At 45.1% G+C, this 24696-nt stretch overlaps 1 protein-coding gene across 2 annotated transcripts in view; it reads right to left on the bottom strand.

Moving 5' to 3' along the window:
* The window catches only part of LOC141258247 (uncharacterized), an 80530-nt gene that overhangs the window by 39887 nt on the left and 15947 nt on the right, over positions 1-24696 (bottom strand). For both annotated transcript variants that reach the window (XM_073673261.1, XM_073673262.1), the window contains exon 2: positions 7525-7995. In XM_073673261.1, coding sequence (XP_073529362.1) covers positions 7525-7974 — 450 coding nt within the window. In that variant the 5' untranslated portion in view covers positions 7975-7995. The remainder of the gene's footprint in view (positions 1-7524; positions 7996-24696) is intronic.

Here is a 24696-nt window from a genome sequence, read left to right as displayed (position 1 = left end):
CGATCAGCCTGTGGCACTGCTGTGTTATGGAAGCCCAGGTTCCTTTGATAGCAGCCTTCAGCTCTTGACTGCATTGTTGGGTCTGGTGTCTCTCATCTTCCTCTTGACAATACCCCATAGATTCTCTATGGAATTAAGGTCAGGCGAGTTTGCTGGCCAATCAAGCACAGTGATACTGTTTTTGCTAGAGAATGAAATTTCCATCTCCAAAAAGCTTGTCGGCAGAGGGAAGCATGAAGTGCTCTAAAATTTCCTGGTAGACGGCTGCGCTTACTTTGGTCTTGATACAACACAGTGGACCTACACCAGCAGATGACATGGCTCCCCAATATATCACTGATTGTGGAAACTTCACACTAGACCTCAAGCAGCTTGGATTGTGGCCTCTCCACTCTTCCTCCAGACTCTGGGACCTTGATTTCCAAATGTAATGCAAAATGTATTTTCATCTGAAAACAATACCTTTGACCACTGGGCAACAGTCCAGGTCTTCTTCTTCTTGGCCCAGGTAAGACGCTTCTGGTGTTGTCTATTGGTCATGAGTGGCTTGACACAAGGAATGCGACACTTGTAGCCCATGTCCTGGATACGTCTGTGTGTGGTGGCTCTTGAAGCAATGTCTCCAGCAGCAGTCCACTCCTTGTGAATGTCCCCCAAATTTTTGAATGGCCTTTTCGTAACAATCCTTTCAAGGCTGCGGTTATCCCGGTTGCTTGTGCACCTTTTTCTACCACACTTTTTCTTTCCACTCAACTTTCCGTTAATATCTTGGATACAGTTCTCTGTGAACAGCCAGCTTCTTTAGCAATGACCTTTTGTGGCTTACCCTCCTTGTGGAGTGTGTCAATGACAGCCTTCTGGACATCTGTCAAGTCAGCAGTCTTCCCCATGATTGTGGAGCCTACTGAAACAGACTAAGGGACCTTTTTAAACATGTAGGAAGCCTTTGCAGGTGTTGTTTGTTAACAAATTTACTGAGATAATGACTTTTGTGTTTTCATTGGCTGTAAGCCATAATCATCAACATTAACAGAAATAAACACTTGAAATAGATCACTGTGTTTGTAATGACTCTATATAATATGAGTTTCACTTTTTGCATTGAAGAACTGAAATAAATTAACTTTTTGATGATATTCTAATTCAGTGAGATGCACCTGTATGTGGTATCAGTGTACTCAGGAGAAATTACACAACAAATTATATTGTCCATTTTCTCCTGTTAGCCTTGTGAAAATAAAAAAAAACTTGGGGCTAAAGCAATATTTTTAGGGGAAAATGTGATTTTTTTTCTATGTTTACGCCTCAACGTTAAAAAATTCTGTGAAACACCTCCGTGTTCAAGGTGCTTACCACACCTCTGGATAAATTCCTTGAGGGGTGTAGTTTTCAAAATGTATTCACTTGTTGGGGTTTTCCACTGTTTAGGCACATCAGGAGCTCTGAAAATGTGACGTAGCATCCACGATCTATTCCAGACAATTTTGCGCTCCAAAAGTCAAATGGTGCTCTTTCCCTTCTGATCCCTACCGTGCGCCCAAACACCAATAGAAACAATTGGTCAAGGTACAAAAATTATATTACAGTGAATAAACAAAGTAATCAATATAAAATTGTACCATCTAGCCTTAAGAACTGCAGCCTGAATAGTCACAAGGGTAAAATAAACAACAAAGTTAGGTGGAAGCAGAGACCATGGGAAAGGTCAATCTGGAGGCTAAGGGTGGTACCAGGCCATCTGCAACAAAGAACGAGAATTCTGGCCCCAACCTGAAGAACCATGAGAACAGCAAAAATTCAAAGTTTTCAGTCCAAAATGAGGAAAAAAAGAACCGTGCCCGGTCATCGAAAACTAAGATTCCTTTGGAATATGGAATGGCCTTGAACAGCACTATGAACTGGTCACCTGCTGAAGGAAACTCTATAAAAGGCCGTTGGGAACCTAACAACTCCAAATGCGCTGGCGGTACAGGTAATACAGCAAAAGTTGATTGCCTGGACAACCTGCTTTAACTCCAGGAAGAAAAGACTAAGATAAGGTGGAGATCGCCTTGGAGACAGAGAGACCATGAGGGCTGAACCACACAACTGAGCAAACTGCCTCAAAGGGAGGCTTCAACAGGCTAAAATGGCACTCTACCCAGGAATGGTGCATTTATGAGATCAGAAAATCTGGGAACTCCCTGAAAAATTAAGCCCATTAGATAGAAGGTCAGACCGTCAAGTGGATACGAGGAGACTCGACCCTAGGGCTTCTGGAAGTGTCAATCCTGGTGCATCTGATCTATAGTCTAAGTAGCGACAAACAAAGGATTCTTACTGGCTGTAGAAGCCTAAAGGAGGTAATTCACCAGCAGCCCTCACTGAAAGGTGAAAAATACTGAGTGAGGCAGTTGGCCCTGCTTCTGATATTAGAGGAAAAGTCCCCGCTAAAAGTCTGAATCAGAAATCAGAAGGGAGCTATCCTCCTCCATCAGAAAAACCTGAAGTAGGGCTACCTGGACTGCTTGAAGAATACACCAAGCTGAGAGGTCTCTTCCAGAGGAAAGAATTCTGTCTGGAAAATATAGAAACGCTCCAGAAGTCTTGTGACTTAGCCAAACCAAGAGGGCTTTGTTGGTAGGTCTGACTCACTCAAGGAAGTGGTCAGAGACCTGTCTGGCTCACTTGAGAGAGGTGCGTCCTACTGAGGCGTCCGAGCTCGCTGTTCTGACTCACCTAGGACAAGACTAGAGTACCTAAATATCTACACATCCTTTCCAGACAAGGTTTTAATTGCGAGATACACTTGATTTTCTTTCACTTCCCCATTCAGATGGGGACTGGTTTGGCAAATGGATAGGCATGACATTAGTGATAGGGACCATCCATATTTAGGTGCAGCTTGATGTGGGTGGAGGACTTTTGCGCTCTTTGGTCAAAAAATGCTTAAGTACTTTACACTTTTTACATTTACAGCAATTTTGGGGTTCATGTATTCATTAATTGCAGTGTGCTGACATAGTGTGCATGTACAGTGGTGTGAAAAAGTGTTTGCCCCCTTCCTGATTTCTTATTCTTTTGCATGTTTGTCACACTTAACTGTTTCAGATCACAAAACAAATTTAAATATTAGACGAAGATAACTCAAGTAAACACAAAATGCAGTTTTTAAATGAAGGTCTTTTTTAGTAAGGGAAAAAGAAATCCAAACCTACAGGGCCCTGTGTGAAAAAGTGATTGCCGTCCTTTCCCTATTAAAACATAAATTAACTGTGGTTTATCACATCTTTGAGAAGCGGAGTTCAATTTCACTATGCACACACAGGCCTGATTACTGCCTCATCTGTTCTCAATCAAGAAATCACTTAAATAGGACCTGCCTGACAAAGTGAAGTAGACCAAAAGATCCTCAAAAGCTACACATTATGCTGCGATCCAAAGAAAATCAGGCACAAATGAGAAGTAATTGAGATCTATCAGTCTGGAAAAGGTTATAAAAGCCATTTCTAAAGCTAGCGAACCACAGTGAGAGCCAGTATCCACAAAGGGCGAAAACATGGAACAGTGGTGAAACTTCCCAGGAATGGCCAGCTGACCAAAATTACCCCGAGAGCGCAGCAACGACTCATCCAAGAGGTTACAAAGACCCCACAACAACATCCAAAGAACTGCAGACCTCACTTGCCTCAGTTAAGGTCAGTGTTCATGACTCCACCATAAGAGAGACTGGGCAAAAATGGCAAGCATGGCAGAGTTCCAAGATGGAAACCACTGCTGAGCAATAAGAACATAAAGCTCGTCTCAGTTTCGCCAGAAAATATATTGATGATCGCCAACACTTTTGGGAGAATACTCTGTGTAATAAAGAACTTAATTTAGAAACTGCATTTTGTGATACTTGTGTTAGCTTTGTCAAATATTTAAATTTGTTTTGTGATCTGAAACATTTAAGTGTGACAAACATGCAAAAGAAGAAAGAAAGGGGCAAACAGTTTTTCACACCACTGTATGTTTGTATATTGGCTACATAGCATATTTGTACAGTGTATTTGGGCACCTGTACATTAATTTAATACAAAGTGTACACGGTCGCTATTTTGTTAGTGTTTTGGCTTTATTCCTTTTGGGGGCCGGAGTACCGTCTTTTCAGTGTGCAGCTAGACAGTCTGACTGAGAAAGGAATTTGATGGTCTAACACCCGAAGGAAAATGTCAGAATATTGTGACACTAAGCTAAATTGAATAATATAATTGTCATTGGGGAGGAGACAACTTTTTTTTTTCTCTTTAAGATGCGTTATTAGTGTCAGCTTCCTGGTGGCAGTACACTTTACCCATGGTTTCCTGCGTCCACTAAAGAAATGTCCAATAAAGTGTGTTCTTTTGGCCTCTGCATACCATTTGTTTTATTGTATAACAATATGCAAACATCCTCTTTAGAGAGGAAGAGGACTAGAACTCTAGTGGCACCTATTCTAGTCTTATTCCTTTCTGAAAAGGATAATTACATTTCCCATGGCTTATAAATCTTCTTATGCCGGCTTGGCACTCTCCACATCTTCATAACTGGTTAAATTGCAAAGTGCTTGTAAAAAAAAAAAAAAAAAAAAAAAAGCACCTTTGCAACTTACCTAATAATCTCTCCATTCTTAGAGGGAATCTGTTGTCTTGGAAAACGCTACTTACCTGCAGATATTGGGTTAACACTTAGGTAAATAGCGTTACAATGTCTTATTTCCCTCTGGGAGCCACCAGCTTTCAGTTATGGGGGTGGTGCAGGGAGCAATTACAATAATCCCTCACCTCGCCATTCACTACAATGTAAGTGACACTTTAAGCAAGTTTCGTCCCCATGATTGATAGCTTGCAGTACAGCGCATCTGTGCAGAGCAGGCTGTAGAGCAAAGTGCCAGGGTGAGCTTACAGCCATCGCTCACAGTATAGTGAACAGTGCTGTAAGCGGTGATTGAAGCCACTCCGTGCATGTTCCCATGACTCAAAGCCAGTGGCTCCCGGGAGGAAAGAAGTTCAGTTTCTCCCGGAAGTCGCAGTTTCAGTTTCTTGGCCCGGAAACATTATAATGCCATTTACCTGCAGAGTAACCCTATATCTGCAGGTAAAAAGCATTTTAACAGGTGACAGGTTTCTATTAATTCTATTGTGTACAGTTTGTTATCTAAGTTACCAGCCACGCTACAGTCTCACAGTGGCCAGTTACCTAGACAAGGGGGGGTGCCACTTGCTGGCTCCATACTGCGCCACTCCGGATCACTTAATCAGACCCGCTTCAGTCCCCCTGCACTTCTGCCTTGCGCAGAGGGAAAGCTGCCTCTTAACAGCATGGAAAAGAGTGCAGTTCCGACCAGCTGCAAGACAATGCCGCCTATTACTTAATGTAAAATATAGTTTTTTTACACTACCTTCTGGTGTGTAAACTTTATTACATTTTCAATAAAAATATATCATTGTAAGGCTGTGTGCGCACGATGCGTTTTTTAAGCGTTTCCGCAGCGGCAAAAACGCTGCAGAAACGCTTAAAAAACGCTTGGTAGAAGGCCTGCTATGTTCCCCAATGATAATCCACATGTGAAATTTCCGCTGCGGATTATCATTGCGGAAAAAAACGCAGCACTACCAATTATTTTGCGGAAGTGCTGCATTTTCTCCGCCATTGACTTGCATTGGAACGCATGGAATCCGCATCACTGGATCTGTACATGTGGATTCCATGCGTTTCAATGTGCGGATGGTACCCGGGTGTGGAGGACAGGAGACTCTCCTCCGGACCCGGGTACCATAGAACCTGTGAAAAAAAGAATAAAATAAAAAATAAATGTTATACTTACCTTCTGATGGCCCCCGCTGCGCTCGTCCTCCCTTGCCAGCAGCTCGCGGTGGACTGAAGGACTTGCGCTGACGTCATAGTCATGTGATGGCAGGTCCTTCAGTGCAGTGTACCGGGATCTGCCGGCAGCCAGGACGAAGCGAAGCAAGAATGCGGGGGCCATCAGAAGGCAAGTATAATATTTTTTTTTTTTTATTTTTAACCATTCTTTAAGGTCACACTATATAAATCCATGCTGTTTGCATGGATTTATATAGTGTGACCAAGTTGTCAAGCACTTTCCAAGTGATGCTAAAATCGCTTGGAAAGCGCTTGTCAACCCGCATGCGGAAATGCAAGTGAAGAACGCTTCACATCCGCATGTCCCTGGTAGGAAAAACGCATGTACAATCCGCATGTACAATCCGCATGCGTTTTTTCTGCCAGGGAGATGCAGAAACGCTCAGGAAAAATCCGGAGCATTTCTGCATCGTGGGCACATAGCCTAATATTAGTAAATCTGACGATAAAAGTTGTACCCAAAGTCTATGCTGTCGCCACATTGGTTGTTACGAGTGATAAGATCTGGCAAAAATTTGAATTCACCAAATTGCGCAAATTTTCCAGGGTAATTCGATTTGCAGAGAACATATTATCCACAAATTGAATGTCGTCCCTTATTTTGTTATGTGGTCTCTTCAGGCCCCAAAGCATAAAATAACACATTCATCTGTGCAACCCCTGCACTGCTCGATGCCTGCCGGCTGGGTCCTCGGAGGCACCTCTTTTCCCCATCGCAAGCCACATCGCCTGGCCTGTTCATTCTAGCCCGGGACCTCTGGCCTCAACCAGCCCTTGGAGGTCACTGTGCCTCTCACATCCAAGGTCTAGTCGCGGTTAGAAGTACCAACCAAGAGTAAACGGGCCAGAACTATGACAGCAGAACAAAAGCAAGGAGCACAGGACGGTGGGCAATAAGCAGAGCTTTCTGCTGTCGTATCATCAACCACAGAGGTCACCGAGTGCTGCATGTCCGTGACATCATGCCGAACAAAACGCCGAGACCTCTGAGGCCTGGTCATAGCCAGAAATCCTGGCCTAGAGTGAACAGGCCAGGAGATGCAGATTGCAATGGGAAAAAGATCATGTGTGTCCAAGGACTAAACAGCGATACCAGGTGAGCGGTAAGGTGAGTATAAGGTTGCTTTGTTTTTTTTAAACATTTGCTGGCCGTCAGTTAACTGGCTTTTAAACTCACTTTGGTTCAGAGTAAAGAAAGTTTACAAAAATCTGTATTCTTAAAATTGTGGATGTTCTTTATGTTTGAGTAACATTCAGTTCCACACAAATAAATTGATCTCCAGTTGTTACCTTTGTAGCTCTGGAAATTGACACTTTTTTACTGCTGGAAAATGGTGGAATCTAGGTACCTAATTAATAATTACCAAGCATTGGCTACTCCTTTAATTTAAGATTTACTAATACATTTATTTATATATTTTTAGCGTAAAGCCATCATGTCAAAACAAGCAAAGCATTGGAGAGAGTGCCACAGACGTTTTATTCTAGCGATCACATCGTCCATAGTTTCTAAAGGGGGTAGATAGAAAAAGTTAATGATTCTGTATTGTTCTAAGGAAAAAGGTTATTTTTTCCCTTGAGAACCTGCTCCATACAATTAAATGGAACCATAACAAAAGTAAAAAAGATGCCACCTACCTGGGAGAAGTTTGCACATTCCCCAGCACTTTCTAGGCTGTCATCTGTGTTTTCTTCTTCTTGTCGCACATCGTATGCTTCCGGATAGTGGTATACAGGTTGTGGCTGTGGTTGAACTTCTTGGTCTATAGTAAATTTCAGAAGATCAAAGTACCAGAGCCGGGGTATATACACTTCATCACCAGAGGCGCCAGACTGTATCGATGACTCCACTTTCTTTAATTCTTTTTTGAACACTGTTCGCAAATTTGCAATCTTATGTTTAACAAGTTCTACAGTCGCTGAGGGACAAACTGACTTACAAAGACTTAGTAATTTTTCATAGGCTTCTGTCTTTTTCTGTCTGTTGGAATAATCGGAGGACTTAACTTTCCACAAGCAGGGAAGAGACCGGTACATTTCAATGAATTCTATGAGGAAATCTGGGTTCATTAGGCATTCTGTCGACATCTTCTTCTTTGTATTAATCACCTACAATAAAACAAACAAAATACTCATTTTACACATAAAGGTTTCTCCCCACTTTAAAAGACATGTCAATCATTCTACAGTAATTTCCTAGCTTACATATCATTCCCAAAGTGACCGCTTTCTCCATCACAATAAAGTTGTGGTCAGAACAAAAGTCTGTGATAGCCATTAGTGTTGAGCCACCCCCGTAGTGTTCGGGTTCGGTTCGGTTCGTCGAACACCGGGATGTTCGAGGAACTGTTCGTCGAACACCGTTAAAACCAATGGCAGGCAAACAAAAACACATAGAAACACATAGAAAACACCTTCAAAGGTGTCCAAAAGCTGACAAACTGCTCAGAAGACACTCTCTTTAAAAAAGCCGGCCGGCAATTCAGCAGCGGCATACACCGGTACCCGACAATTTAGACAAGAAGGAATAGAGCATCACACATAGATTAGATAGATAGAAACATGTCAGTCACACATATAAGAAGTACAGTGACAGTGTTGGTTACTGTACTTGTCATTTAGTGTAAAGGATTTATTAAAAAAAATAAGTGTTTTCGTGCACCGTCTCTTTAAAAAAGCCGGCCGGCAATTCAGCATCTGTACCCGACAATTTATAACAGAAAGAATAGAGCATCACACATAGATAGATAGATATAAACATGCCAATCACATATATAATAAGTACAGTGACAGTGTTGGTTACTGTACTTGTCATTTAGTGTAAAGGATTTATTTAAAAAAATAATAGTGTTTTCATGCACTGTCTCTTTAAAAAAGCCGGCCGGCAATTCAGCATCTGTACCCGACAATTTATAACAGAAAGATAGAGCATCACACATAGATTAGATAGGTAGAAACATGTCAGTCACATATATAAGAAGTACAGTGATAGTGTTGATCACTGTACTTGTCATTTAGTGTTAAAATAAAGGATTTATTAAAAAAAAAATTGGCGTGGGGTTCCCCGTAATTTTAGTCTCTAGCGGAGGTTAAGCAGACGGCTGGGGCAGATGTTTGAAGCCTGGGAAGGGGGTAATACCCATGGAGCTTCCCAGGCTACTAATATCAGCCCCCAGCTGAATACCTAGCCTTTACTAGCTATTAAAATGGGGGACCCCCCCCAAAAAATGACGTGGGGTCCCCCCTATTTTAATAGCTAGCAAAGGCTAGGCAGACAGCTGGGGGCTGATATTAATAGCTCAGGAAGGGTGCCATGAATATTGGCCCCCTCCCAGGCTAGAAACACCAGCAGTCCCAGAAATGGCGCATCCGTAGGATGCGCCAAATCTGGCACTTAGCCTCGCTCTTCCCACTGCCCTGTAGCGGTGGCAGTGGGGTAATAGGGTTGGGGTTGATGTCAGCTTATAATGCCAGCTGACATCAAGCCCAGGTTAGTAACGGAGAGGCGTCTATAAGACACCCCCATTACTAACCCCATAGTCAAAGTTAAAAAAAAACACAAACACCCAGTCCTTTAATTGAAATAAACACACAATTCTTTATTGTTCTAAATTAAACCATACTTACCACCACGCCCATTCCAGCTGAAGCCAACGATCTCCTGCAATAAAAGTAAAATAATAAACCAACATCATCCTTACCTTTCCATGGTTCCCAGGACAGCTTCAGCTCTGCTACATCGAGATGACAGGCTGGACCGCAGCAGAACGCTGCCATCCAGCCTGTCATCCCGCAGACACTGAGAAGAACAGGCTTGCTTGCGCTCCTCAGTGTCTGGCTGTGACGGCATAAAGATGAGCCAAGGTCATGTCCAATGATCTCAGCTCACCTCATGCACGTCACTGACAGCGTGGGAGAATTCTCACGCTGAAGCGCTGAGTGCAGGAGAATTTTCCCACGCTGTCAGTGACGTGCATGAGGTTGATATTTAAATTTGGCGCACAAGTCGGTGATTGGTCGCGGGCAGCGTCCGCGACCAATCAGCACAGTAGTGTTTAACTTTGGCGGCAAGATCAGTGATTGGTCGCGGTCAAGACGGCGACCAATCACCGATTTGCGCGGCACATTTAAATAGCGGCCGCGACCAATTGGATGTCAGCGCCGCTCCCCGGTCCTCCCTTCACGCCCTAGCCGCATGGATGTCAGCGGCGCTGCCTGTGCGGATACTTCCGCTGCGAGAACCCGGGACATGAGCGGGCGCTCGGAGCAGAAGTATCCCGACCCGCAGCGCCGCTCCCCGGTCCTCCCTTCACACCCTAGCCGCTGATGTCCCCACAGTATCCGCATGGTGTTACAAAGGTCCGGACATTTGTGTTAAAAATTGCTGATTGGTCGCTGGCGCTGCCCGCGACCAATCACCGATTTGGGCGCCAAATTTAAATATCGGCCGCGACCAATCACCGCTGTACTGATTGGTCGCGGACGCTATTTAAATGTGGCGCCAAAATCGGTGATTGGTCGCGCCCAGCGTCGGCGACCAATCAGCACAGCGGTGTTTAAATGTGGAGCCAAGATCGGTGATTGGTTGCGGCCGATATTTAAATTTGGCGCCCAAATCGGTGATTGGTCGCGGGCAGCGCCAGCGACCAATCAGCGATTTTTAGCACAAATGTCCGGATCTTTGTAACACCATGCGGATACTGTGGGGAGATCAGCGGCTAGGGTGTCAAGGGAGGACCGGGGAGCGGCGCTGCGGTAGGGATACATCTGCTGCGAGCAGTCGCTCATCTCCCGGCTTCTCGCAGCGGAAGTATCCGACCAGGCAGCGGCGCTCCCCGGTCCTCACCAATGCGATTCGCTGATTGGTCGCGCTCTCCGCACGCGACCAATCAGTGATCTTGGCGCTAAAGTTAAACACCGCTCTGCTGATTGGTCGCGGAAACTGCCCGCGACCAATCACCGATTTGGGTGCCACATTTAAATAGCGGCCGCGACCAATCAGCGAGATTGGCGCCAAATTTAAACCCCGCTCTGCTAATTGGTCACGGATGCTGGCCGCGACTAATCAGCATTATTGGCGCCAAATTTAAACACCGCTCTGCTGATTGATCGCGGTCGCCGTCCGCAACCAATCAGCAGCATTGGCGCCAAATTTAAACCCCGCTCTGCTGATGGGTCACGGTTGCCGGCCGCGATCAATCAGCGATTTTGGCGCCAAATTGAAACACCGCTCTGCTGATTGGTCGCGGCTGGCGATTGCGACCAATCAGCATTATTGGCGCCAAATTTAAACCCCGCTCTGCTGATTGGTCGCGACTGCTGGCCGCGACTAATCAACATTGTTGTCGCCAAATTTAAACACCGCCCTGCTGAATGGTCGCGGTCGTGACCAATCACCGTTATTGGCATCAAATTTAAACACCGCTTTGCTGATTGGTCGCAACCGCAACCAATCAGCATTATTGGCGCAAAATTTAAACACCGCTTTGCTGATTGGTCGCGACTGCCGGCCGTGACCAATCAGCGATATAGTCGCCAAATTTCAACACCGCTTTGCTGATTGGTCGAGGTTGCTGGCCGCGACCAGTCAGCGATTTTGGCGCCAAATTTAAACACCGCTCTGCTGATTGCGCCGGGTCTGCCGCATACATATTCTAGAATACCCGATGCGTTAGAATCGGGCCACCATCTAGTTTCATGAAATAATTAAAAAAAAAATTGACGTGGGGCTTCGCACTATATTTGTGTCCAGCCAGGTACAGCAGGCAGGAACGGGCTGCCCCCAACCACAGCTGCCTATTTGTACCTGGTTGGGCACAACAATATAGGGAAGCCCTTTTTTTCTTAATTATTTCATGAATTTCATGAAATAATTAAAAAAAAAATACGTGGGGCTTCGCCCTATTTTTGTGTCCAGCCAGGTACAACTAGGCAGCTGGGGGCTGGAATCTGCAGCGCAGGGAGGCCCAAGCTTTCTGGGTCCCCCCCGCTGCAAATTGCAGTCCGCAGCCACCCCGGAAAATGGCGCGTTCATAGAAGCGCCATCTTCTGGCGCTGTACCCAACTCATCCAGGGCCCTGGTGCGGTGGCTCACTGGGTAATAAAGGGGTTAGGGCCAGCTTGGCATTATCAGCTGGCCCTAAGCCCGAAATTCATGGGGTCACGCCAATATTAGACATGACCGCCATGAATTTCTAGTAAAGTATTTAAAAAAAACACAACACCCAGAATAAAGTCCTTTAATTGAAATAAACACACAATTCTTTATTGTTCTAAATTAAACCATACTTACCGTCACGCCCATTCCAGCTGAAGCCAATGTCTTCTGCAATAAAAGTAAAATAATAAAGCAACCTCATCCTTACCTTTCCATGGTTCCCACGACAGCTTCAGCTCTGCTACATCGAGATGACAGGCTGGACCGCAGCAGAACGCTGCCATCCAGCCTATCATCCCGCAGACACTGAGAAGGGCAGGCATGCTTGCGCTCCTCAGTGTCTCGCTGTGACGGCATAAAGATGAGACGAGTTCATGTCCAATGATCTCAGCTCACCTCATGCACGTCACTGACAGCGTGGGAAAATTCTCCTGCACTCAGCGCTACAGCGCAAGAATTCTCCCACGCTGTCAGTGACATGCATGAGGTGAGCTGAGATCATTGGACATGAATGAGCTCACCTCATGCACGTCACTGACAGCGTGGGAAAATTCTCACGCTGTAGCGCTGAGTGCAGGAGAATTCTCCCACGCTGTCAGTGACGTGCATGAGGTGAGCTGAGTTCATTGGACATGAACTCGTCTCATCTTTATGCCGTCACAGCGAGACACTGAGGAGCGCAAGCATGCCTGCGCTTCTCAGTGTCCGCGGCATGGCAAGCTGGATGGCAGCGTTCTGCTGCGGTCCAGCCTGTCATCTCGATGTAGCAGAGCTGAAGCTGTCGTGGGAACCATGGAAAGGTAAGGATGATGTTGCTTTATTATTTTACTTTTATTGCAGGAGATCGTTGGCTTCAGCTGGAATGGGCGTGGTGGTAAGTATGGTTTAATTTAGAACAATAAAGGAATGTGTCTTTATTTCAATTAAAGGAGTTTATTCTGGGTGCTTGTGTTTTCTTTTAACTTTGACTATGGGATTAGTAATGGGGGTGTCTTATAGACGCCTCTCATTACTAACCTGGGCTTGATGTCAGCTGGCATTATAAGCTGACATCAACCCCAGCCCTATTACCCCACTGCCACCGCTACAGGGCAGTCGGAAGAGCGAGGCTAAGTGCCAGAATTAGCGCATCCTATGGATGCGCCAGTTCTGGGGCGGCTGACGGCTGGTGTTTCTAGCCTGGGAGGGGGCCAATATTCATGGCACCCTTCCTGGGCTATTAATATCAGCCCCCAGCTGTCTGCCTAGCCTTTGCTAGCTATTAAAATAGGGGAGACCCCACGTCATTTTTTTTGGGCGGGTCCCCCATTTTAATAGCTAGTAAAGGCTAGGTATTCAGCTGGGGGCTGATATTAGTAGCCTGGGAAGCTCCATGGGTATTACCCCCCTCCCAGGCTTCAAACATCTGCCCCAGCCGTCTGCTTAACCTCCGCTAGAGCCTAAAATTATGGGGACCCCCACGCCAATTTTTTTTTTAATAAATCCTTTATTTTAACACTAAATGACAAGTACAGTAAGCAACACTGTCACTGTACTTCATATATATGTGACTGACATGTTTCTATCTATCTAATCTATGTGTGATTCTCTATTCCTTCTATTCTAAATTGTCGGGTACCGCTGCTGAATTGCCGGCCGGCTTTTTTAAAGAGACAGTGCATGAAAACACTATTATTTTTTTTAATAAATCCTTTACACTAAATGACAAGTACAGTAAGCAACACTGTCACTGTACTTCATATATGTGACTGACATGTTTCTATCTATCTAATCTATGTGTGAGTCTCTATTCTTTCTATTCTAAATTGTCGGGTACCGCTGCTGAATTGCCGGCCGGCTTTTTTAAAGAGACAGTGCATGAAAACACTATTATTTTTTTTAATAAATCCTTTACACTAAATGACAAGTACAGTAAGCAACACTGTCACTGTACTTCATATATATGTGACTGACATGTTTCTATCTATCTAATCTATGTGTGATGCTCTATTCTTTCTGTTCTAAATTGTCGGGTACCGATGTATGCCGCAGCTGAATTGCCGCTTTTCATGTTTCACTGTTGGCACTGTTCCCATCGATTTGGGCAATCACTGTAATGCCACAACCACCATGGCTGTGGCATTACAGTGAGTGGCAGGCAATCCCTGCATGATTGGTGCTCAAAATAGCGCCATACATGCAGGACACGCTTTTGGTGCACGAACAGTTATCGAACATAACCTCGAACAGCCGAATTTTTTGCAAATCGTTCGGGTTCGTCGAACAACTCGAACACCGCCCAAAACAGCTCGAATTTGAGATTGGTGAACAGTTCTAGTCGAACACCGCTCATCTCTAATAGCCATAGCCGCATTTTAAATCACCAAACACTACGACTAAGAACATACAAGTGTGTTCCAATGGCATCAGAAAAGCATTTTGTCCATTTTCATATGTTGGATTTTGTTTAATAAAGACTTTTTTTTACTTTTTATCCACGTGCCGAACATTTATCCGACTTCTCGCCAAACATTATATTACAATGCTTCTACACAGGAGACAGAAAGTAAACCTATATCTGGTACAATAGACCAGGTCTGTAGGATTTGTCCATCTGAGATGATCCACTCTCCTGACTGAACACGTCAGACTAGCTCCATTGTATAAGGTCTCATTCACATGTCCGTGTTTAAACACGTACTTGAAATAATGGTACTGGTGTCATCAGTGATTTTGGATCAGTGTGTCATCCGTGTATGGTCCATGTATCTGTTTTTTACTATCAGTGTTTTTCAGGTATGGTTGAATAAATTAATTACAAAGCTTCTATCTTTTGCCATTTAAAACACGGACAGATCACGTATACTATCAGTGTGCTGTACGTGCTTTTCACGGATTCATAAACTTGTATTGGCCCTCATCATCTGTGCTGCTAGAAGAAAAACCCACATGTCTCCGTGACATGTGAATAACACCATTCGTTAAAATGTGTACATCCAGTATCCATGAAAGAAATGGTTACATCACATACGTGCAACACGAGCGTGTGAATGAGGCCTAAGGCTGCGTGCCCACTATGCGTTTTTCAAGCGTTTTTGCCGCGGAATTTCCGCAGCGAAAACGCTTAAAAAACGCTTGGTAATACGTGCCCCATGGTCCCCAATAATAATCCCCATATGCTGTGCACATGCTGCGGAAATTTCCGCTGCGGATTATCATTGCGGAAAAATTCGCAGCATGTCCATTAATTTTGCGGACAAGCAGTGTAATCGCTGCCATTGACTTGCATTGGACCGCGTGACATCCGCATCACTACATGTGCACAAGCGGATATCACACGGTTCAATGTGCGGATGGTACCCAGGTCTGGAGGAGAGGAGACTCTCATCCAGACCCGGGTACCATAGAAACTGTAAAAAAAAAGAATTTAAAATAAAAAATAAAGATTATACTCACCTTCTGATGTCCTCCCGGTGTTTTGTCCGCTCCGTCCGGTCTCTTGCACTGTTGTGAAGGACCTGCCATGACGTCATTGAGTCATGTGACCTGTCACATGACTCAATAACGTCACCGCAGGTCCTTCACACCACCGCGAGCCACCCAAGACACCGGACGCAGCAGAGAAAACTCCGGGAGGACATCGAAAGGGGAGTATAAACTTTTTTTTTTTCTACAATTCTTATTCTTTTTTTTTTAACTAACTTGGTCACACTACTATAAATCCATGCCGGCTGCATGGATTTATATAGTGTGAACAAGTTGTCAAGCACTTTCCAAGTGATGCTAAAATCACTTGGAAAGCGCTTGATAACCAACATGAGGAAATGCATGTGAAGAACGCTTGACAAACGCTTCTACCTGGCGGGAAAAACGCATGTACAATCCGCATGCATTTTTCCTGCCAAGGAGAAGCGGAAAAAATATGCAGCATTTCTGCATCGTGGGCACATAGCCTAATACTGTGAGATATGGTGTACCACCTCGTTCTGAGGGCAACATTCATTAGTGTCACTTGCTTTCTATAGCAAAACAAGAGTCAGGTCTTACCAGGGAGTATGGGTGCCTGTTGACTAGAAGAATTGACCTTGTGTTAGGCTGAGTTCACATGATGCGTATTTAATGCGTTTCCGCGGCGTTTTTGCAGTTGCGTAAACGCTGCGGAAACGCATTAAAAACGCATGGTAGAAGGGCAGCAATGATCCCCAATTGAAATCCGCATGTGCTGTGCCCATGATGCGGATTTTTCCGCAGCGTAAACGCTGCGCTCAAAAATCCGCAGCATGTCAATTTATTTTGCGTAAACGCGGCGTTTTCGCCGCCATTGACTTGCATTAGAACGCACCAATTCCGCAAGACTGCATCTGTACTTGCGCTATTGGCGCGTTCTAATGTGCGGATGGTACCCGGGTGTAGAGGAGAGTCTCATCCACACCCAGGTACCATAGAAACTGTAAAAACAAGAATAAAATAAAAAATATATATATACTTACCATCTGTCGGCCCGCGCACCACTCCTGCTTGGTTCCCGGCACTTGCAGTGAGTTGTAGGACCTGCGCTGACGTCAGAGTCATGTGACGGTTCACGTGACGCTGATGTCGGCAGGTCTTTCAATTCAAAGTTGCCGGCGAGGGAGAATGGATTGAGCAGGACAGCGCGGACCATCGGAGGTAAGTATATACACTCTCTCGGGTCACACTATATAAATCCATGCTGTTTGCATGGATTTATATAGTGTGACCTAGTTGTCAAGCACTTTCCAAGTGATGCTAAAATCGCCTGGAAAGCGCTTGTCAATCCACATGCGGAAAAGCATGTGAATCCGCATGTATTCCGCAGGAAAAACGCATGCACAATCTGCATGCGTTTTTTCTGCCAGGGAGATGCAGAAATGATACAGAAATTTTCTGCTTCATTTCTGCATCGTGTGCACATACCCTAAAGGTTATATACTCTAAGGGACCATTAACACAGACTGACCGGTGGCATGATACGGCAGACGAATAGTAAACGTTTACTGACTGGCGGTTGTTTGAATACCTGTTTAGACAGACAGACCAAAGTAAACAATGCAAACTGAGTGATTTATACTAGATTGCTTAGTGCCATATGTTGCCATTTTTCTTGGCAGTGCAAGCTCTGTTTACACATGACGATTCACAGCAGAGAATGATGATCTTTTATGCTGTACAAAAGATCAGTTCACCCAATGAACGAGCATTTTGCTCATTCATCGGCAGCCTATTTAGAAGGCAGGATATTTATGAAATCAGTGTTTTTAACAACACTACTTATACTGCAAGAGTATTGCGAATGAGTATTCCTGGGAACACTTGTTGCCCCGATAATTGTGCAGTCTAAACAGGCTGACGATCACCTGCCGAATGAGCTAAATACTCTTAAAGGGAATCTGTCACCACTTTGGAGTTATCAGACCTCTACTATGGCCATACAGAGTGTAGAAAAGTAAATCTATACTTACCTGTATGGCCCATAGTAGAGGTCTGATTGCAGAGAAAAGAGCTTTAATCAATTCTAATTTGTACAGGTTTGGCGTCCCCCGGATGCCAAGCAATCCCCGCCTATGAGCTTATTATTCCCCCAAATCCCCACCCATATACTTATCATATTCCCCCCCTCTCCTGCATATCACAGGGCCCTGTGACAGGCCATGTGACGTGCACTGTTCTCCCTGACCTCCCGGGTATGCGCAAAGCGCTGCTCCCATAGAGCGCGCTTTGCTTCATCCCGGCCCCTTCTCTCTGTGCTCTGCGCCGCAGGAATCTATTGCGCAGGTGCCGGGAGGTGACAGTGAGGGCTTGTTTATTGCGGGACGAGTTGACGTTTTTATTGTTACGATTTTCGGGCACATGACATTTTTTGATTGTTTTCTATTCCAATTTTTCAGAGGCAGAATGAACAAACACTAGCAATTCAGGAATAGTTGCTTTTTTTTTTTTTCTCATGTTGTTCCGTATGTGGTAAAATTGATAAGGCAGCTTTATTCTTCGGGTCAGTACGATTACAGCCATACCACATTTAAATTGTTTTCTTATGTTTTGGCGCTTATACACAAAAACTATTTTATAGAAAAAATAATTATTTTTGCATCGCTTTACTCAGAGATATAATTTTTTTCCCTCTGATGGAGCTGAATGGTGGCTTGTTTTTGAGGGACAAGATGACATTTTCAGCTATACCATTTTTACATGAGCCTTTTTGATCGTGTTTTATTCCACTTTTGTTCGGCAGTATGATGGTACAGCATTGTTTTTTGCCTCATTTTTTATTCCTTGTTTTTACGTGGTTTACTAAAGGGGTTAACCAGTGGGACAGTTTTATAGGTCGGGTCGTTCCAAACCCGGTGATACCAAAAATGCGTCATGACTAAATCGGATCACCATAGCAATGATCGGCCCCCACGATGAAGTCGCGAGGGCGCCGATCCAAGGGGGCTTCCTCCCTCTGCCTGCTCTCTAAATGCTGCAATTGTCAGGGGTGTCAGGGTTCTAAGGTGTCAAAATCAGCTGACATCGGGTGCGATCGCGCACGTACAGCCTCTGTGCGCACAAAATCGTCTGGACGTATTCATAAGTCCAAGGTGGGTAAATACCTACCGACCTAGACTTATGGATAAGTCCAAGGTTGTGAAGGGGTTAAACATTAGAGGGAGTAGCTGCTGACATTTATCATGAAAATCTAGTCTCCTAGATACCAGGAAGAGGACTGATCTAGGAAGGAGGGAAATAGGAGTGCAGCAAAGGCAAGGCAGATGGAGAACTAGGCCGATTTCGCTGTCGGCTACAGGCTCTTCGGTAGGGATGGGTAGGGTAGGGCTGCATCTCAAAGGGGAGGGTGCAGCTATGCTGCGGGGAAAAACGGTCAGACGGATGGAGGAGCTTTTAAACTAGGATATGGGGGGAGGGAGGGTATTCGTGCTTATAAGGAGATAGATCGAGTAGACAGAGAGAGTGGGACAGCAAGGGTTATAGAGGATGTAGGGGGGCTGGGATACGCAAGGAAAGTAGGGAGCTGAGTAGGAGTAACAAATGTGCTAATGGTATTAAATGTTTGCTGGCAAATGCAAGAAGTCTCACAAACAAAATTAATGAACTGGATACTCTTATGTCGGTCATGGAATATGATGTGGTGGGTATTACGGAAACCTGGCTGCATGAAAGCCATAACTGGGTGACAAACATGGAGGGATATACTACATGACAGGAAAGACAAAAAAGGCGTTGGGGGGGGGGGGGTGTATTTTCGAAAAAAAGGAAACCATTATGGATAAATAAAACAGTACAAAGTTTAATAAGACAAAAACAGGGCGTTCAAAATCTTGAAGGCCGAGAATACAGAAATAGCATTTCAGGAGTATAAAGACCTAAATAAGAAATATAAAATAGAAATCAAGCTATCAAAGTTATCTACAGAGCAACAAATCGCCAGCGACATTAAAATAAATCCCTAAAAATTTCATCAATACATCAATGCCAAAAAGAAAAAAACAGATGGTATTGGCCCCTTAAAAGATGATAATAACAAGATAATTATAGAGGAAAAAGAAAAGGCTGAGATATTAAACAGGCACTTTTCATCTAAGTTCACCAACAAACCATCTGTTCCAGGGATCTTTCAACAGGGCAAAAACCAAAGTTCGCCACCTGATATAACTAGTTTAACACAAACAGAAGCCTGCATCTGCGTAAATTAAACATTGATAAATCCCCCAGCCCAGATGGTATTCATCCACGGATACTGAGGGAATTGAGCTCAGTAATTGACAAACCGCTGTATCTCGTATTCTTAGACTCTCTTGTAACAGGGGTAGTACCACAGGATTGGAGGATAGCCGATGTGGTACCGATATTTAAGAAAGGTAAGAAGGTGGATCCAGGTAACTACCCCTCTAGTAAGTCTGACATCTGTAGTGTGCCAAGTTTTTGAGGGCATCATAAGAGATGACCTGAAGAGTTGTATCGCAGAGAATAATATAATAAATGATAATCAGCACGGATTCATGAAAAATAGGTCATGTCTAACCAACATGTACATGTTGGGGTTCTATGAGGCGGTAAGTGTAAATCTGGATGTTGGTAATGCGGCTGATGTGATTTATCTGGACTTTGCAAAGGCATTTGATACTGTACCACATAACAGCCTTAAACTGAAGCTACAGAAGCAAGGAGTTGGGGGAACTATGTGCAGATGCGTAAGTAATTGGCTAAATGATAGGAAACAAAGATTTGTCATAAAACACAGACGTTCTCTAAATGGGATATAGTCAGCAATGGGGTGCCGCTTGGATCTGTGCTAGGACCGATTCTTTTTAACCTTTTTATTAATGACCTTGGGGATGGGATTGAGAGTAAAGTGTCAGTCTTTGCTGAGGACACCAAACTATGTAGGATATTAAAATCTGATCTTGACATTACGATATTGCGGAATGATCTGGATAACATGACTGAATGTGCAAACACTTAACAATGAAGTTTAATGTAGATAAATGTAGAGTAATGCACCTAGGACGGAGTAATCCTATTGCTGGATACACATTAAATGGGAGTGTACTCGGGACTACAGAACAGAAGAAGGACTTGGGTATTCTGGTTACAAGTAAGCTGAGCAGCAGTACTCAATGTCATGCAGCAGCCGCAAAAGCAAACAAGATTTTAGGATGTATAAAAAGAGAAATAAAATCCCACGATCCCAACGTATCGTTATCCCTTAACCCCTTTACAACCCAAGGTGGTTTGCACGTTAATGACCAGGCCAATTTTTACAATTCTGACCACTGTCACTTTATGAGGTAATTACTCTGGAACGCTTCAACGGATCCCCCTGATTCTGAGACTGTTTTTTCGTGACATATTGTACTTCATGATAGTGGTAAAATTTCTTCGATATCACTTGCGTTTATTTGTGAAAAAAATGGAAATTTGTCGAAAATTTTGAACATTTTGCAATTTTCAAAATTTGAATTTTTATGCCCTTAAATCAGAGAGATATGTCACACAAAATAATTAATAAATAACATTTCCCACATGTCTACTTTACATCAGCACAATTTTGGAACCAAATCTTTTTTTATTAGGGAGCTATAAGTTAAAAGTTGACCAGCGATTTCTCATTTTTCCAACAAAATTTACAAAACCATTTTTTAGGGACCACATCACATTTAAAGTCACTTTGAGGGGTCTTTATGAGAGAAAATACCCAAAAGTGACACCATTCTAAAAACTGCACCCCTCAAGGTGCTCAAAACCACATTCAAGAACTTTGTTAACCCTTCAGGTGCTTCACAGGAATTTTTGGAACGTGGAAGAAAAAAATTAACATTTAACATTTTTCACAAAAATGTTACTTTAGACCCAATTTTTTTTTATTTTCGCAGGGGTAACAGGAAAAAATGGACCCCAAAATTTGTTCTGCAATTGCTCCTGGGCACGCAGATACCCCATATGTGGGGGAAAACCACTGTTTGGGCGCACGGCAGGGTTCGGAAGGGAAGGGGCGCCATTTGACTTTTTGAATGTAAAATTTGCTTGAATAATTATCGGATGCCATGTTGCATTTGGGGAGCCCCTGATGTGCCTAAACAGTGGAAACCCCCCATAAGTGACACCATTTTGGAAACTAGACCCCTCAGGGAACTTATCTAGATGTGTGGTGAGCACCTTGAACCCCCAGGTGCTTCACAGAAGTTTATAACATTGAGCCGTAAAAATAACATTTTCACATTTTTCCCACAAAAATGTTTTTCAGCCCCACTTTTGCATTTTCATAAGGGTAACAGAAGAAATTGCACTATGCAGTTTGTTGTGCAATTTCTCCTGAGTTAGCAGATACCCCATATGTGAGGGAAAACCACTGTTTGGGCGCGCGGCAGGGTTCGGAAGGGAAGGAGCACCATTTCACTTTTTGATTGTAAAATTTGCTTGAATAATTAGCGGATATGCCCCTGATGTGCCTAAACAGTGGAAGTGACACCATTTTGGAAACTAGACCCCTCAGGGAACTTATCTAGATGTGTGGTGAGCACCTTGAACCCCCAAGTCCTTTACAGAAGTTTATAACATGGAGCCGTGAAAATAAAAAAATCAAACTTTTTCCACAAAAATGATGTTTTAGCCCCAATTTTTTTATTTTCACAAGGGTAAGAGGAAAAAATAGACCCCAAAAACTTTTGTGCAATTTCTCCTGAGTAAGCCAATACCCCATATGTGGGGAAAATACAGTGTTTGGGCGCACGGCAGGGTTCAGAAGGGAAGGAGCACTGTGTGACTTTTTGAACGCAAAATCGTCTGGAATCGAGAGCGGATGCCATGTCGCGTTTGGAGAGCCCCTGATGTGCCTAAATAGTGGAAACCCCCCACAAGTGACCCCATTTTGGAAACTACACCCCTCATGGATTTTATCAAGCGATATAGCGAACATTTTGAACCCAGAGGTACGACACAGAATTTGATAACATTAGGTCATCATATTGAATAAGTTGTCATTAGTCTTGAGCGCAAGTGCTCACTACTTGAGTTTGCATCGGGTACTCAGGTATGCACCATGTATCACGGGTGCTCAAGTGAAATGCTCGAGTCCCCGCCCGCTTGTTTCACGGTTATTAGACACCCCCAAAAAAACATGCGGGGATCACTCGTGCATGGCAGGCAATCACCGCGAGTTTTTTTTGGCCGCGAAGCATATGGGGCGGAGACTCGAGCACCCTCGATACTCAATGCATACCCGAGCACCCGATGCAAACTCAAGTAGCGAGCACTTGCGTTCAACACTAGTTGCCATATCGTCTTTTTTTTTTTTTTTTTACTTTTGAAAAAAAAAAAAACCCTAACCCCAACCCCAGCCCTAGCGTTTATTTTTTACGCCGTTCCCAGTGCGGTATAAGTGATTAGACGACATTATTCTTCGGGTCGGTGCGACTACAGAGATACCAGAATCATATCGGGTTTTTATGATTGACAGCTGTCACACACTAAAAGACACATATTTTGTAAAATCTAGTTTTTGCATCGCCATATTTTGAGAGCTATAATTTTTTCATATTTTGGCCGACAGAGTCATGTGACGGCTTGTTTTTTGCGGGATGAGTTGACGTTTTTATTGGTGCCTGTAATGCACACGCCTGGGCTGAGCGGCGTGTGCGTGTGATTCCACTGGACCGTGACGGAGAATGAATGCCTGGAGGGGCGTAACTAGGTATTCACCCGATCCGACCAGGGTCGCACGACGGCATACGACGCCAGTGCACCAAGGAGGAACCGAGCAGAGGGACCAGGTGCTACTCCAGGACAGACCCCGGACACGGCTGTTGACCCACACAGGGGAATACAGGAACAGACAGGTTAGGCTGGCACACAGACTGGTGGGTATAGGCAGGCACGACTGGTATGCAGGCAGGCGGGTATGCAGGAAGGGGGGTACAGGTAAGCACGGCTAGAGTGCAGACAGGGAGGCACTAGCAGGTTGGAACACAGGCGGGATAGGACCCAGTACACACTGGGACTCAGAAGCAGAACCACAGATGTGGCGGACAAACACAGCAGAGTGAGGCCGCCCAGAGAGGTGAGCGAGAGCAGGGCAAGACGAGACCGCCTAGAGCGGTGAGCGAGAGTAGAGCAGGACGAGGCCGCCTGGAGCGGTGAGCAAGAGTAGAGCAGGACGAGGCCGCCTAGAGCAGTGAGCAAGAGTAGAGCAGGACAAGGCCGCCTGGAACGGTGAGCAAGAGTAGAGCAGGACAAGGCCGCCTGGAACGGTGAGCAAGAGTAGAGCAGGACAAGGCCACCTGGAGCGGTGAGCAAGAGTAGAGCAGGACAAGGCCGCCTGGAGCGGTGAGCAAAGGAGTCAGAGCAGAGCGAGACTGCCGGAGCAGTGAGCAAAGGGTCAGAGCGGAGCGAGACTGCCGGAGCAGTGAGCAAAGGGTCAGAGCGGAGCGAGACTGCCGGAGCAGTGAGCAAAGGGTCAGAGCGGAGCGAGACTGCCGGAGCAGTGAGCAAAGGGTCAGAGCGGAGCGAGACTGCCGGAGCAGTGAGCAAAGGGTCAGAGCGGAGCAAGACTGCCGGAGCAGTGAGCAAAGGGTCAGAGCGGAGCAAGACTGCCGGAGCAGTGAGCAAAGGGTCAGAGCGGAGCAAGACTGCCGGAGCAGTGAGCAAAGGGTCAGAGCGGAGCAAGACTGACGGAGCAGTGAGCAAAGGGTCAGAGCGGAGCAAGACTGCCGGAGCAGTGAGCAAAGGGTCAGAGCGGAGCAAGACTGACGGAGCAGTGAGCAAAGGGTCAGAGCGGAGCAAGACTGCCGGAACAGTGAGCAAAGGGTCAGAGCAGGCCAGAACCGCCGGAGCGGTGAGCAAAGGTACAGCAGGCTAGAACCGCCGGAGCGGTGAGCAAGGCAGAGCAGGCTAGAACCGCCGAAGCGGTGAGCAAGGCAGAGCAGGCTAGAACCGCCGGAGCGGTGAGCAAGGCAGAGCAGGCTAGAACCGCCGGAGCGGTGAGCAAGGCAGAGCAGGCTAGAACCGCCGAAGCGGTGAGCAAGGCAGAGCAGGCTAGAACCGCCGGAGCGGTGAGCAAGGCAGAGCAGGCTAGAACCGCCGGAGCGGTGAGCAAGGCAGAGCAGGCTAGAACCGCCGGAGCGGTGAGCAAGGCAGAGCAGGCTAGAACCGCCGGAGCG

The sequence above is a fragment of the Phyllobates terribilis genome, unplaced genomic scaffold (assembly GCF_046119375.1).
Source record: "Phyllobates terribilis strain yellow unplaced genomic scaffold, ASM4611937v1 Scaffold_3__8_contigs__length_932513732, whole genome shotgun sequence".
NCBI classification, from domain to species: domain Eukaryota; kingdom Metazoa; phylum Chordata; class Amphibia; order Anura; family Dendrobatidae; genus Phyllobates; species Phyllobates terribilis.
The sequence above is the reverse complement of the archived record's forward strand: the minus strand, read 5'-3'. Positions and strand labels throughout refer to the sequence as shown.